At 38.0% G+C, this 12,826-nt stretch overlaps 1 protein-coding gene across 3 annotated transcripts; it reads left to right on the top strand.

Moving 5' to 3' along the window:
* Nucleotides 1-2,429: 2,429 nt before the first annotated feature.
* On the top strand, nucleotides 2,430-12,596 carry c7h15orf39 (chromosome 7 C15orf39 homolog). 3 transcript variants are annotated; one of them, XM_067390311.1, is made up of 5 exons: nucleotides 2,430-2,595; nucleotides 3,517-3,573; nucleotides 4,294-7,227; nucleotides 10,101-10,137; nucleotides 12,406-12,596. In XM_067390311.1, exons 3-5 carry the CDS (start codon nucleotides 4,335-4,337, stop codon nucleotides 12,455-12,457), a joined length of 2,982 nt encoding a protein of 993 aa, XP_067246412.1. In that variant the 5' UTR covers nucleotides 2,430-2,595; nucleotides 3,517-3,573; nucleotides 4,294-4,334; the 3' UTR covers nucleotides 12,458-12,596. The 3 variants fall into 3 exon arrangements, with proteins under 3 accessions (XP_067246412.1, XP_067246411.1, XP_067246413.1); XM_067390310.1 differs by lacking the exon at nucleotides 3,517-3,573; XM_067390312.1 differs by lacking the exons at nucleotides 2,430-2,595; nucleotides 3,517-3,573 and adding an exon at nucleotides 2,758-2,809.
* Nucleotides 12,597-12,826: the final 230 nt, after the last annotated feature.

The raw sequence follows: 12,826 nt of genomic DNA, 5'->3' as shown, positions 1-12,826 counted from the left end.
AAACGATGGATACATGGAACAATGCAGGGGAAGATTAGGGATCCATGGTTTATTCAATGCATGCGCAAACATACCATTTAGTGGAGGTACTTTTTCTTGTGTATTTTTAATAAGAATTATTATTAAATTTCATACTCCAATCAGTCTGACTGTTGATGAATGTAAACTTCCCCTTTTTTCTCTAGCAGCAACTTCTCGATAAGCAAGAACCCTTAAGTGTAAACACTGAAAGCGTATTATCATTCCCACCGGCAATGTTTGGACTACCTATCAGAACTGTTATGAGTCCTTACATGGGGGTGATGGTAACTTTGTGAAGGAGCACATGAGCAGTAAGTCTCAGGACTTAGTTACAACTTCTCTAATTTAAGGTGCCATAACTGTCCAACATTTGAACCTTTTGGTTGCATCAGTTTGAAGAACATTCTTTAAGGCATCGTTGTGTCATTCCCGGTCATGGGATAATCATGACGGCTGATTTCCTGTTTCATTTTCTTATATCGTATTTAGTTCTATCTTTTTAGGTCGACGTGATCTATTGTCCTGAAATTTTGTTAGGGTAAGCATGATGACTGGAAACATCTGCATCTCAGGATAGATAAAAAGGGAAGTATTTCATTCCTCTAGACAGAAATGTGGAAAGATGCCAGTGCTCAGAGGAGTGTAAAATGTGTTTTTAGATGTGAGAAAAAAGGCAAAGACCTGTTAGTAAAAGAGTGTTGCATCATTTCCTTTGTTCTGTCGCAAATATATTCCTCTGCATTTTCCCTTTTCTTCTGAATATTGACTTTTGCACCAACAGTAAGCAGCAGTGAGCAAACACAAATCCAGCAGAGCAGATAAATTACCATGTAAATAATGTCATGAGTTTAGTCACAATTCCATTTTAGAGTAAATAAACTTTATGTATAACACATCTACATTACCAGTTGGACTAATGAGGCATAGTGACCTTTACATTAATCAACGGCAGTCTTAAATTGAATGGCATTAATAAACAAACACACCTATTCATACTAATTATGGGTTTATGATTATAATTTCACACACTATTACTCACTGCATTTGTCACACATGATGATATTACGGGTTGTGTCAAATATAGCACTTCCTAACCACTAAGTTCTCAGCTTCTCCGTTTGTTGTAGAAACGTGATGGTCAGAAGTGTTGGTCAGTTATATGTCCATTCCAAGTACTGACTGGTACTTTGACATTTTCCATGAATGACATAATGGCATGAATAAACTTGACAAAGAAGCCCAGTCTGTTTAAGCAGCCTACATTTCCATTTTCATCCCTTGTAAAAAAGCTATTCAGTTAGCCAAGCAACAAAGCCAGGGTTTTGCTGTTTTGAGTTTATCTTCTTCGTGCCATCTTAAACTGACAGTTGATGATATTTCCACACAGAGGTGTGTGAAAACATGTCAAACATCACAAACCACATATAGGCCTACAGGATGTGTGTTCTAGCTCAATGGCTATTAATGCACTGTTTGATATGGACATCTTTTTTTTTTTTTTTTTTTTTTAAAAACAAAAAAATTGGTCTACTGTTTACTATTAAATCCAATGTTGATTTACACTTTTTTTAGTGAGATTTTTAGTGCCTTCTAAGGGCAATAAATCTGCAGCCTTGCTTATAAATCACAGTATTTCCCAGTGTAGCAAGAAATATACTGTGGAATCCAAAAATATGAGACAACATTAATACTCTGCAATGTATAATTACTATTATTTAAAATCACCTGGAAAAGACAAAAGTTTGGTGATTTTGAATAATGTAAATAAAATTGATATAAAATGAAGAAGGAATAATCCACTTTTTTTCTAGGTCAGATTTGTGACTGATCATGTGAACCTTTGTACAGACTGTCAGATGTTTTTGCTTCAAGTGAAGCACAAGATGCTCTTTGGATCATTCTCAAATCATGCTGGACAACATCATCATCTGGTTTGTCCCAATCTAGTGGAGTTCATGCAGTGCTGCTGTCATTGTAAGGGTGAAAACAAAGGCATTCTGAAATTAATGTTTTGCATTTAAACTTTGCATGTAATTTGTTTTGTTGATCATATAATCTGTGAAGAAAAATGTTGATTTAAATAAGAAAATGATGCAAAATGGCGTTTGGACAGTAACAATCTATTTATGTTGTCTAAAACTATGCCTCTTTTTTACTGCAACCAAAGCAAAATCTAATTTATTGAACATTTGTATTACTATTAAGCTTGACCTGTGCTTATACTAAATATAAAAATGGTCAGCAACGGGTTAAAACGTTGTTCTTTTAAGCTGAAATGTTCCATGTTCCTGTAACGATTCAGCCTGCCACTCTCACACATGATTTAACTGCTGCCGCCTGTGCGTTGAAGCCCCGCCCTCTTTTTTTAATGTCACTGCTCGATTGGCTAAACGTGCTGCCACCGACATACTTCGACTGGTAATGCGAAATAACCTTTCGCGAAATAAGCAGCGACGTTAAAGCATGCTTCTCTGCTTTCCTGTACAATCCGCTCCCAAGTCGTTGGGGTTTTACTTTGGGGTGTTTCGGTTGTCATGGATTGGTCGCGGACGGAAAGGAATGTCAGTGCACGAGGTGAGTGTTGCTGTATAAACAAAAGTTGTTTTAGGTATGATTACAACGTGAACTTGCTGGCGAAGATTGACGAAGTTTTACGAACATTATCAATACACAGATGAACGTTGACAACTGTACTTGGGACGGGTTTAAAGTTTGTCATTGGACTATGAGACCGCTTTTCAGCTTATGGCGATGGTCAACACTATCACAATTATCCGAAGTAAAAAAGGTGTAGTATGTTAAAAGCATAGTATTTATATAGTTTATTTAAATGTACGATGAATTGTTCACATATCGCAGGCTCGGGAGGTTTTGTTGCTTTCGTTTCAGAAAAGTTTATAGAAGTGTCAAATACAAGTATGTAGATCAGGTAAATGTTGACGGAAGTTCACCAAAACACCCAAATTATGTATTTTGTAAACGCGGATTTGCATGTATGAATTTGCATGTTCACCTCTCGCACACAATAGAGTCAGTGTGCAATAATGTGTACGTTACCCAGTATAATATATATATATATATATATATATATATATATATATATATATATATATATATATATATATATATATATATATATATAAACATTTGGTAACTGTTTAGAAGTTTCAGTTCTCCGCATACTTTTTCAATTCTTCTGATACTTTGGCATTATAGGCACATGCAGCATATTTGGACATTATGGCCGTGTCCTATTGTTGCACGCGCCTATGTTCCTCACAAGTGCAGACTATGAAGGCAACTCACTAGGTTTTGACACACAGCCACAGTATGCTGAAAGATGTTGGGGGTTGTTTCATCACTTTGAAACCTCTGGGTGGCCTCACCTTGGGACTGTCTCCACCACTGATAAACCACTTAAATCCCCCTTCACTGCCACTGACAAGCCTAGTGTTACTCTCATGTGAGCATCATTATGCTCTCTTTGCTCATTAGGGAACATCACTGGAGGGACTGAGTGCATCTCCCCTCTATGTGAACACCTTTCAGATGGTAGCTATTGTGTTTTATAAATATTAGTTTTAAAGGTTTTATTGTAATGTTTTACATTATAAAAATATAAAGATATGTAAAGAAGATATGTATCAGAATATGAAATATGTATGAGTATAAAATGTCAAAATGCATAATTTTTTCATTTATGAGATACAAAACCATATTATTAATAGTAAAAGTACAGTAAGAGTAATTAAAAATGATTAAAATGTGTGTGTATACAGGCATATATCCTAAATTGTTATCTTTTCCTCTGTCCTAACAACTTAAAAAGCATGTGACAGTTGGAACATGTGTGCATATTTACTCATAATTAACTTTGATATATTTTGCCAAATTGCAAGATGCTCTTGCAAGCAAAGGAAGTAAGATGCACCCCCTGTTGTGAAGCGAAAAATTGCCTGTTTTTTTTTTTTCTTGTTGTGGTTACCGCTTAAACATTTCTTCCTAATGTTTGGAGGAACCTGTCACGTGACATTTGTCAAAATAGAATAAAGAACTGTATAGTCAGGAGTCTGTGTTTTGACAAAACCACAGAAAGGAAGGTACTGCTGAGTAGATAAATAAACCACAGAGGTGAAGCTGGGTGACTGTTTAAATAAATAGCTTATTACTTATAGTACTGGGTACTTATTTCAATGATTGTACAACATTGATACAGCTAATTTAACATATAAACTCAAAAAAATGTTTTTTCCTTCTTGTTTTCTTGTATAGATATGATTTAGCTGGGTCAAGCCAGAGCCTGGGAATCCAAAATGAGCAGTAAGCAGGGACGAAGCTGCATCAACCCTCGAGTTCAAAGTAATATGGAAGGTGCTGTGGGCACCGTAGTCCCCGTGGGGCTCCCTAAAGCTGACAGCCTACCAAACTATTCCCATGACAAAGCTCTACCAATCAGCAGGGCTTATTTTCCTTACTCTCTTAGTGGACAAGACACTCTTGACTTTCCTTCTCCATGGGGCCCTTCAAAAACCTGTGTGAGAAATGGGCCGAGCCCAGGGATTCATTCATCGGCCACCCAGGGGTCAATTACAATTCCAGCCGTTTACAGGCCCGATAAAGCGTCTTTCCCTGTGGATGCCGGTGGTGGCCGCTGTGCTGTACCGCAAGAGTTGGTAGCGAAGCAAAGATTGGCCTATTATGCCAGCAGTCCCAGACAGCACAGTCCCAGAGCAGCTGGGGTCATCTCCCCAGTGGCAGTTCCCAAGGGTCACATTGGAGGGTCAAATGCAGAAAGCTGTGTTGGGCTGGCTATTCCAAAACCAGTATACGGTCATAGCCCCTGCTGCACTGAGCGTGGATGCACCGCAGGGCATAACTATGGCATGGAACATGGGCCTCATAGGATGTCCCCTCGCATATATGATGACGAATGGGCTGCTCATTTCAGCCGTCTTGCTTACCTGCATAAAAAGGGCCAGGAGGCATTGACGCAACAGAGGGTTTTGCAGTTTGAACATGGTGTGGAGGCTATAAAGGATGGAAAGACAGAGGGCTACCATGGTATTGGCTCAAATGGGCCCAGGAGGTCCCATGCTTTAATGGAACCAAGCTACACTTACAACACTGTGCGTCCATTTATTGGTGCCACACCAGAGTACTGCCAGCGTGCCCCAATTCGTGCACAGATGCACACTGGTCTTCACTATGCTTATGACCCAAGGACTATGGCACACCGTGGAGTTCCTTCAAAGGTATATCAGAACCATCCTCACATATCTAAATACACGTCGATGCCTCCATGCTCCAATGTCTATTACCCTCAGAGTCACCCTGAGGCTTACCGCACCGATCCCAATGTTATTACAGGCGAGCACGGTCAACATCATCATATGGATCAGTTATATTCCCCTCGATCTGACTTGATGTCACCATCCTGCTCTGTTACCCCCCCACACCATCCGTTACTCTCAAAATATCCTACTTATCATCCTTATGGGGTGCAATTAAATAGTAACCAAGCACTCATGCGTGAGCAGCCACATCCCCCTCTCCCAGTGCATCAATCAGAGCGACCACTTGATTTTTCTATACGAAGGGTTCAGACACCCGACTCCCCTCGGGAGCTTTATAGACAGTCTGGAACTTCTGGGGCTTTCCATCCTACTCCGGCCCACTACAGACGTCTCAGTAACACCACTACCCTTGAAAACTCAGAGATGTCTGAAACTGGGTTTCTTGTTGGCAGCTCCAAAGAATTTCCCATGAAGTCCTCTGAAGAGGTATTTAAGAACAGGCATCATGTTTCAGATCCACCTGACAAAGATCTATTAGCTAAAAGGCACAGAGAGAAACTTGAAATGGACATGGCCAGTAAAAAGCAAAAGATTGACTCAACCCATGAGTTGTCAGATGATGAGCCTCAGTCACCGTCCTCCCCACCAATGCCAGTTATTAATAAAGTTTTTAGCTTGGCTCCATATAAAGTCTATTTCGAAGCTACAGGCATGTTGACTTCACTAGGAGATTCAAAAAGTCCAAAGCCACAGCCAGAGGCAACACAGCTTAAACAAGAGCCAGAAATTGAAAACTGTAATCTAGAACCAAATTCAGGTGAAGGTGACCTCAGGTTGAAACAAGAAGCCCAAATGTCTCCAGCTAACAGTGATGGTCCAGTTGAAATACCGGATACTGTAAAGATCAAAAAAGAAAAACTGGAGCCAGATGACGTAGCTTATCAGTCGGAAATGAAAGTGAGCATTACTGAGGAGATGAATCATCAGGCACATGATTCTGTGGCCAAAGAAGAGCAAAGGGAGTCAGACACAAGTATGTCTGGCTCTCTTCCTTGTCATTTTGTAGTAAAAAATGACTTTGAAGAAGAAAGCAATCCACCCTTTGGAGAAAAGTTTAAATCTTCAGCCACATGCAAGACTGAGAATGCTGTGAAAGATGATGTGGAGTCCATTTCATTTCCTACATTGTCCTCAACACCTCCAGTGCCGCCTCAGTCGACTAAATTTTCTCTCACTAAAATTCCACCTCATTGCCTTAAATTGTCAAATTTTAAGATAATCATCCCTGCACTCCTAAAAGCTCCAACAGCAACTCAACCTGTTGAGGTTCCTCAGTCTCCAGTGGAAGACAAGCCAGTTATGAGTAGCAGCAAACAAGCCCGTCATGAGTTTATGGAGCTTCACCAGTCCCTCTGTAGACTCATACACTGCTGTGTTACTCAAACACCATGTCAGGAGCTCAGGGACTGGTTATGCCAACTGGACCTTCAAGAGTCAGGCAAAGCTCAGAAAGTGTCTTGTCTCTTGGGGTTGAAAATGAGGGAAGTATGGCTGAAAGGTGAGGAAATGGAGGTGTCTCTTAAAAAGGTGGTCTGCCAGCTTCAAAAGTACGTTGAAAGCTGCGAATGTCCCTTTCCTCATGTCATGAGGGCTGGTGCGGTGTTCATTCCCATGTTGGTGGTCAAAGAGGTGCTGTTTCCTCAGGTCCAAGGCACATTCATAGACCAGGTCCTGCAAGAGCATCGGGTGGAGCTCAGGCCCACCACCCTCTCAGAGGAGAGGCAGCTGACTCAGCTCCACAGAAAGGCTTTCTCTTCGAAACTCCGGAGACTTCTGTCCCTTAAACATCTGCCAGATATATACCCTGATGTCCTCAACCTTCTCTACCATGTCAACGTCTGCAAGTTCCTTGGTGAGTGTTGGATGGTTGACCACTATTGATAGCATAAGACCGCCCAATAAATGTTGAACTGCAGTGTGAGAATTTTTGATTTTATAAAACTTAGGAATGCACAAGATACTGGTACTGTGTCAGTTAACAGCAATATTAAAAATGATTTTTTTGTTTATCATATCAGTTGATATTAGATATTCAATTATGCATGCACATTTTCCCTATTGTACATGCTCATTTTCTCTATTTTTACATTTGGATTATCTTTGTTAATGCTCAAGTTGAATGAACGTTGATCATTCAAATTTAATAAATGTAAATTTTAAATATAATTAAATGCAATTTTATTAAATATCAAAATTAATGTTTCATACTTTGCATTATACTGTTGTGGTGCTAAATTTTTCTGTAGCATCATTTAAAATGATTTATTGATTTTAGCTTTTAGTGTGTGTAAACACACACACATTTATTTTTATATCTATATATACATATATATTTAATATATAATATAACACACACACAGTGCCTTGCAAAAGTTTTCATACCCTTTCTTTTTTTTTTTTTTTTTTTTATGTTGATGCCCAATGTTAAACTACTTTAAATTACTATTTTAATTTTTTTTTTTTTTTTTTTTTTACATCAATCTACACTTCATACACCATAATAACAAAACAAAATAACTAATTGGTGACAACTTTATTTATTAAAAATAAAAAACTGAAATAATTACATTGCATAAATTTTCATACCCTTTTCTGGGACATTTGAAATTTAGCTCAGGAGCATTCAAATTTCATTTGTAGACGTTACTACTGTTCAAGTGTAACCTGTAACCTGTGGCAAATGCAATTGAATGGGTATGATTTGGAAAGGCACTTAGACCTCTCAATCAAAGCAAAAACCAAGCTATGAGGTCAAAAGAACTGCATGTCGAGCTCAGAGACAGGATTGTGTCGAGACGGATCTAGGGAAGACTACAAAAAATTCTGATGCATTGAAGCATAAAGCCTCCATAATCCTTAATAAAGTTTGACAACCAGGGCTGCGTTTCTCAAACATATTGTGAGCTAAGTTGATCATTGAGCAATGGTCCTACAATCCACTTAGGCCTATGATGCTTTTGAGAAGTTCTTCAAAGAGCTGGCCTCCTTGCCACACTGAGCAATTAATTGAGAAGCGCCTTGGTTAGAGTGGTTACCAAAAAGTCAAGAAGAACATCACTATACTGCAATATACTTTATCCCACTTTTTACCCACTTTAGCTGGGCTATATGGTAGATTGGCCAGGCTCGAGCCTCTCCTCAGTGAAGACACATGAAACCCCCTTGGAATTTGCACAAAAAAAAAAAAAAAACCTAAAGAACTCTTATCAGACTGTGAGAAACAAGATTCTCTAGTCTGAACAACCTCAGTTTCCAGCATCATGTATGAGGGAAACCAGGCACTGCTCATGACCTGCACATTACCATCCCTGCAGTAAGGTGTGGTGGTGGCAGCATCATGCTTTGGGTGTGTTTTTCAGTGGCAGGGACTTGTCAGGGTAGAAGAAAAGCTCAGCTCTGCAAAATATAGAGATAGCCTTAATGAAAACCTAGTCCAGAGCATTCAGAACCTCGGACAGGGCAGAAGGTTCACCTTCCAATGGGACAATGTCCCTAAACACACAGCTAAGGCTACTCTCTGAATGTCCTTGAGTGGCCCAGCCAGCCTGAGCGTGAACCCAATCCAACATCTATGGAGAAACCTGAAAATGGCTGTCTACCGACGGTCCCTATCCTACCTAACAGAGCTTGAGAGGATTTGAGGAGAAGAATGGCAGAAAATCACCGAATGCAGATGTGTCGCATCACCCAAAAAGACTTGAGGCTGTAAAGGTTCTTCAACCAAGTACTGAGTTTAGGGTACAAATACTTATGCAATGTACTTATTTCAGTTTTTCCTTTTTTAATACATTTGCAAAGTTATCAAATCAGTTTTTTGCTTTGTCATTGTGGTGTATAGTGTAGTAGATTGATGTGAAGGGGAAAAAAATCATTAAAAATCAAATCAAAACGTTTAACATAAGGCAGAAACAAAATGTGAAAAAATGAATGGGTACAAATACTTTTGCAAGGCAGCATATATATATTTATTTATTGATTTAGACAAAATGGTACAGAATTTTAATATCAACCATGAAACATTATGTAGCAACAGTCAGAATTTTAATAATGGTGTAACCCTAATAAAAAGTTTTTTTTTGGCATCCCTAATAAATTGTATTAATTAAATCATTGTTCATTTTTAGATCTGGCACTATGGTAATGATGGTACTGTTATCTTCATTGCCTGAAACATACTGTGGCTTATTCATTTAAAAGATCAGATTTTTGCCTCCATTTTTTTTTTTTTTTTTTTTTTTAAGCTGTCACAAGAAATGAAGACATTTTATTTTAGGGTTAAATTTCACAGTATACAGAAGGGCTGTGAATACGGAAACTTGTTTTTTTTAGTAATATTAAATTTCAGTTCCACATTTTAAGTAAGCAGAACTATCAAACTGTTTTGTCTCTTGGATGTTAGTTTAATATATTACACATTCTGGCTGAATTCTTACTCTTTAGATAGAGGAGGTATTTATTAATATTACATAATCCCTAATATTAAGGCTTAGTCCTAGATCAAATAGGTTTTTATATTAAAAATATATAACAATTTAACATTTTAAAGACTTGATTTTGGAAGGTCAGTTATTTGAATTATTTTGATATTGTACATTCATTTTAATTACTTTTTATATAAGATCAGCCATTCATGGCACATACCTTTATTGTTCATGCTTTATGATTTATTTTTATTCATACTTTTGTCATACTTTTTTTTGATTTGATACACATTTGTTCTTGCAGATTCCACTGCTACAGATGGTGTCCAAAAAATGCCCAGGTACCTTCTTTTTACTTTGTCCCCCCAAAACAGCCTTTTCAATCACAAATACATCTTTCTGACAGTTGTTGAGAGCATTTTTTAAATCTTTGAATTGCTCATAGAGTCACAGTTTCTTAATGGTGCAGTTTTGTTGCAGGTGTTTTCTGATCAGATATAGTTTGGAACGGAACAGTGATATGCTTTAGGATATCTTTCAGTTTCAGGTGCAAGCACTTCAGGGAAGGAAGTTAATATGCTTTTGGATGTATGCTAAGGCGGATGGGGGATGGAAGGGGTTTCCATACTCACTGATGTAACATTTCTCACCTGCAGTGCCAATACAGAACCCCAGGTGTTGACAGCTGTCTGTTATCAGTTACAGCATTACGATTTTTTTTTTAATTTTGTACATTTTAGTTCAAATTCAGCTTAAATTAAGTTAAAGCTTCAGTAGTCCATTTTTTGACATTATGTAACAGAAAGAAAAACAATTTTTTTATAGTGTCCCATTGATTTATTTTATTCTGTTGAGTCATGAATTACTGAGGGTGCAAGCATGAGCGTTCCACATTGTGGCTGTTTATAGTGTTGCCACTTCATTTCCAGTGTGGGATCTGGGGAGACCCTGAACATCCTGAGTGTGACTTTTTTTGTCACACTAACATACAACTAGATATCATTCCCATTTATTTTTTTGTTTGTAGAGCTAGCAAGTGCTGACCAAGTCATCAAGTTCAGCAAAGTTCATTTGGGGTTGCCCCAGACCCTAACAGGGTTAAGAGATCATCATTATTTTTATTTTTATTTGTTTCCATCTTTTTCTGCAGTGTTCTATCATTTTTTGCCTTTAATCATTTCTGACACCTTTTCAAATTTCTGTTACCTATATGGATTATTGTCCTTATTGCCATGGTTGGGTAATATTGCTTCTATTAATAGTAACCTATTCGATTACATTTTATTGATGCTCCTGCTGTGGTGTTGCCTCAACAATGCAAGAAATCTCAGTTCAGTCTGACTCATTTACACCAACAACATTTCAGACAGAATCCAAGAGCATCCTGTGTGATTGCCCTTTAGCACAAAATATTAGTTTGCCCCCTCCCTCCCAAAAAATCTAATTGTTTTCATCATTTACTCACCCTCATGTCATCCCAAAACTGTATGTTTTTTTTTTTGTCATATGGAACACAAAAGATATTCTCCTGGCTGTTGGGTTCCAGAAAATTCACTATAAAGATCCATAAAAGTGGCCTGAAGCCATAGGATATTTCAAATTCACAGTAATTTTTGCCTTGCGCTTGCCTATGCTCTGTCAATTTGCTTAGCCTTCTTCTTTTTTCTTTTTTTAGAGAGAGAAGGGAACTACTGTTTATATGTGTTATCTACGGAAGCTTGTTTCTGCCATGAAATAAAAAATAAAAAAGGTAATTGAGACATTTTATCTCACAATTCTTACTTTTTTTTTTCTTATAAAGTCATAATAGCAGTATATAAAGTGAGAATTGTGATATAAACTCACAATTGCGAGGAAAAAGTCAGAATTGTGAGATAAAAAAAATTGCAATTAACTTTTTATTTTATTTTTTTAGTGGCTGAAACAAGCTTCCACAGTTAACTGCACCTTGTGTTTTGGGTGATTTTTCTTGAATATTCTTAAAGCTGAATAAATGATAATTTATCATGTAATCTTTGAAAATGCTAACATATCCAAAAGGGATAGTTCATCCAAAAATAAAAAATTCTGTGGTTGTTTACTTGGCTTTATGTTTTTCTAAACCTGTATGATTTTTTACTTCTATGGAACATATTCTTATATAACATATTCTTGGAATATTTAAACATAATTGTATATTTATTTAAAACTGCAGTCTGTGGGCCCTATTTTAATGATCTAAGCACATAGTCTGAAGCACATGGTGCAGGTGCACTTAGGGCACATTCTGTGCCATTAAAAAAAATGCGCCTGAACACACCTTGTTTTCAGACCAGCATGCCCATGGGTGAACAGATGGGTGCAAGTACATTTGCTATTTAAACAACGTGGCACTGGACGTGAAAATGCTAACCGCGTTAGGCTAAAACTAGCAAAAAGCGTGAGCCTAGGGTCGCAAAATTTTTGGGGTGAACTGTCTCTTTTAGTTCAACATATTAGTCAGTATTAACCCATTCTAAGTCTGGTGGTTCACATATTATTATAATAATACTAATTAATTATTCTTTAATTGTAATAGTGGTCATTTAACAAATGCAGATACAAAATTCTGATTTGTTTTCTTTCTACAGGAGCAGAAACCAGCTTAACCTTCAAGAGAGAGAGCACGGACAGCTCAGATGAATCGACCGGCCTTGTGAATGGCTCTGAGGGATTCTACCAGGAGTCCTCTCGACCGCTCACACCGGAAACCACATGTGTGGACAAATATTGCCTGAAGACAAAGAAAAAGAAAGGGAGAGTAAAGAGTTCCTCCAAGAGGACATTTTTAGATGAGACCAGTTCATCGCAAGAGGATGAGTTTACTGAGGAACCGGCGAGGTGGAGCGTCGTCAGTTCCTTAGAGAGAGATGAATGGGAAGTGTCTCTTGTGACTTGCAATGACAGGGGACCACATGTGGAGGTAAAGATTGAAGATGGAACCCAGGAAGAGCCTGAGAACTCCTCCTGGGCACGACCTTTGACCTCTGATGAACTCTCCTCCGATAGCAC

Source organism: Chanodichthys erythropterus, chromosome 7, assembly GCF_024489055.1.
Source record: "Chanodichthys erythropterus isolate Z2021 chromosome 7, ASM2448905v1, whole genome shotgun sequence".
Taxonomy (NCBI): Eukaryota; Metazoa; Chordata; class Actinopteri; order Cypriniformes; family Xenocyprididae; genus Chanodichthys; species Chanodichthys erythropterus.
Note: the sequence above shows the minus strand (reverse complement) of the source record. Positions and strands in the feature narration are given on the sequence as shown.

Bases quoted from the DNA above. Each gene is read 5' to 3' on its own strand.
- c7h15orf39 (XM_067390310.1), top strand. From the start codon at position 4,335: ATGAGCAGTAAGCAGGGACGAAGCTGCATCAACCCTCGAGTTCAAAGT. The intron at 7,228-10,100 runs GTGAGTGTTGGA...TTGTTCTTGCAG, and splicing joins CAACGTCTGCAAGTTCCTTG to ATTCCACTGCTACAGATGGT. The intron at 10,138-12,405 runs GTACCTTCTTTT...TTCTTTCTACAG, and splicing joins GGTGTCCAAAAAATGCCCAG to GAGCAGAAACCAGCTTAACC.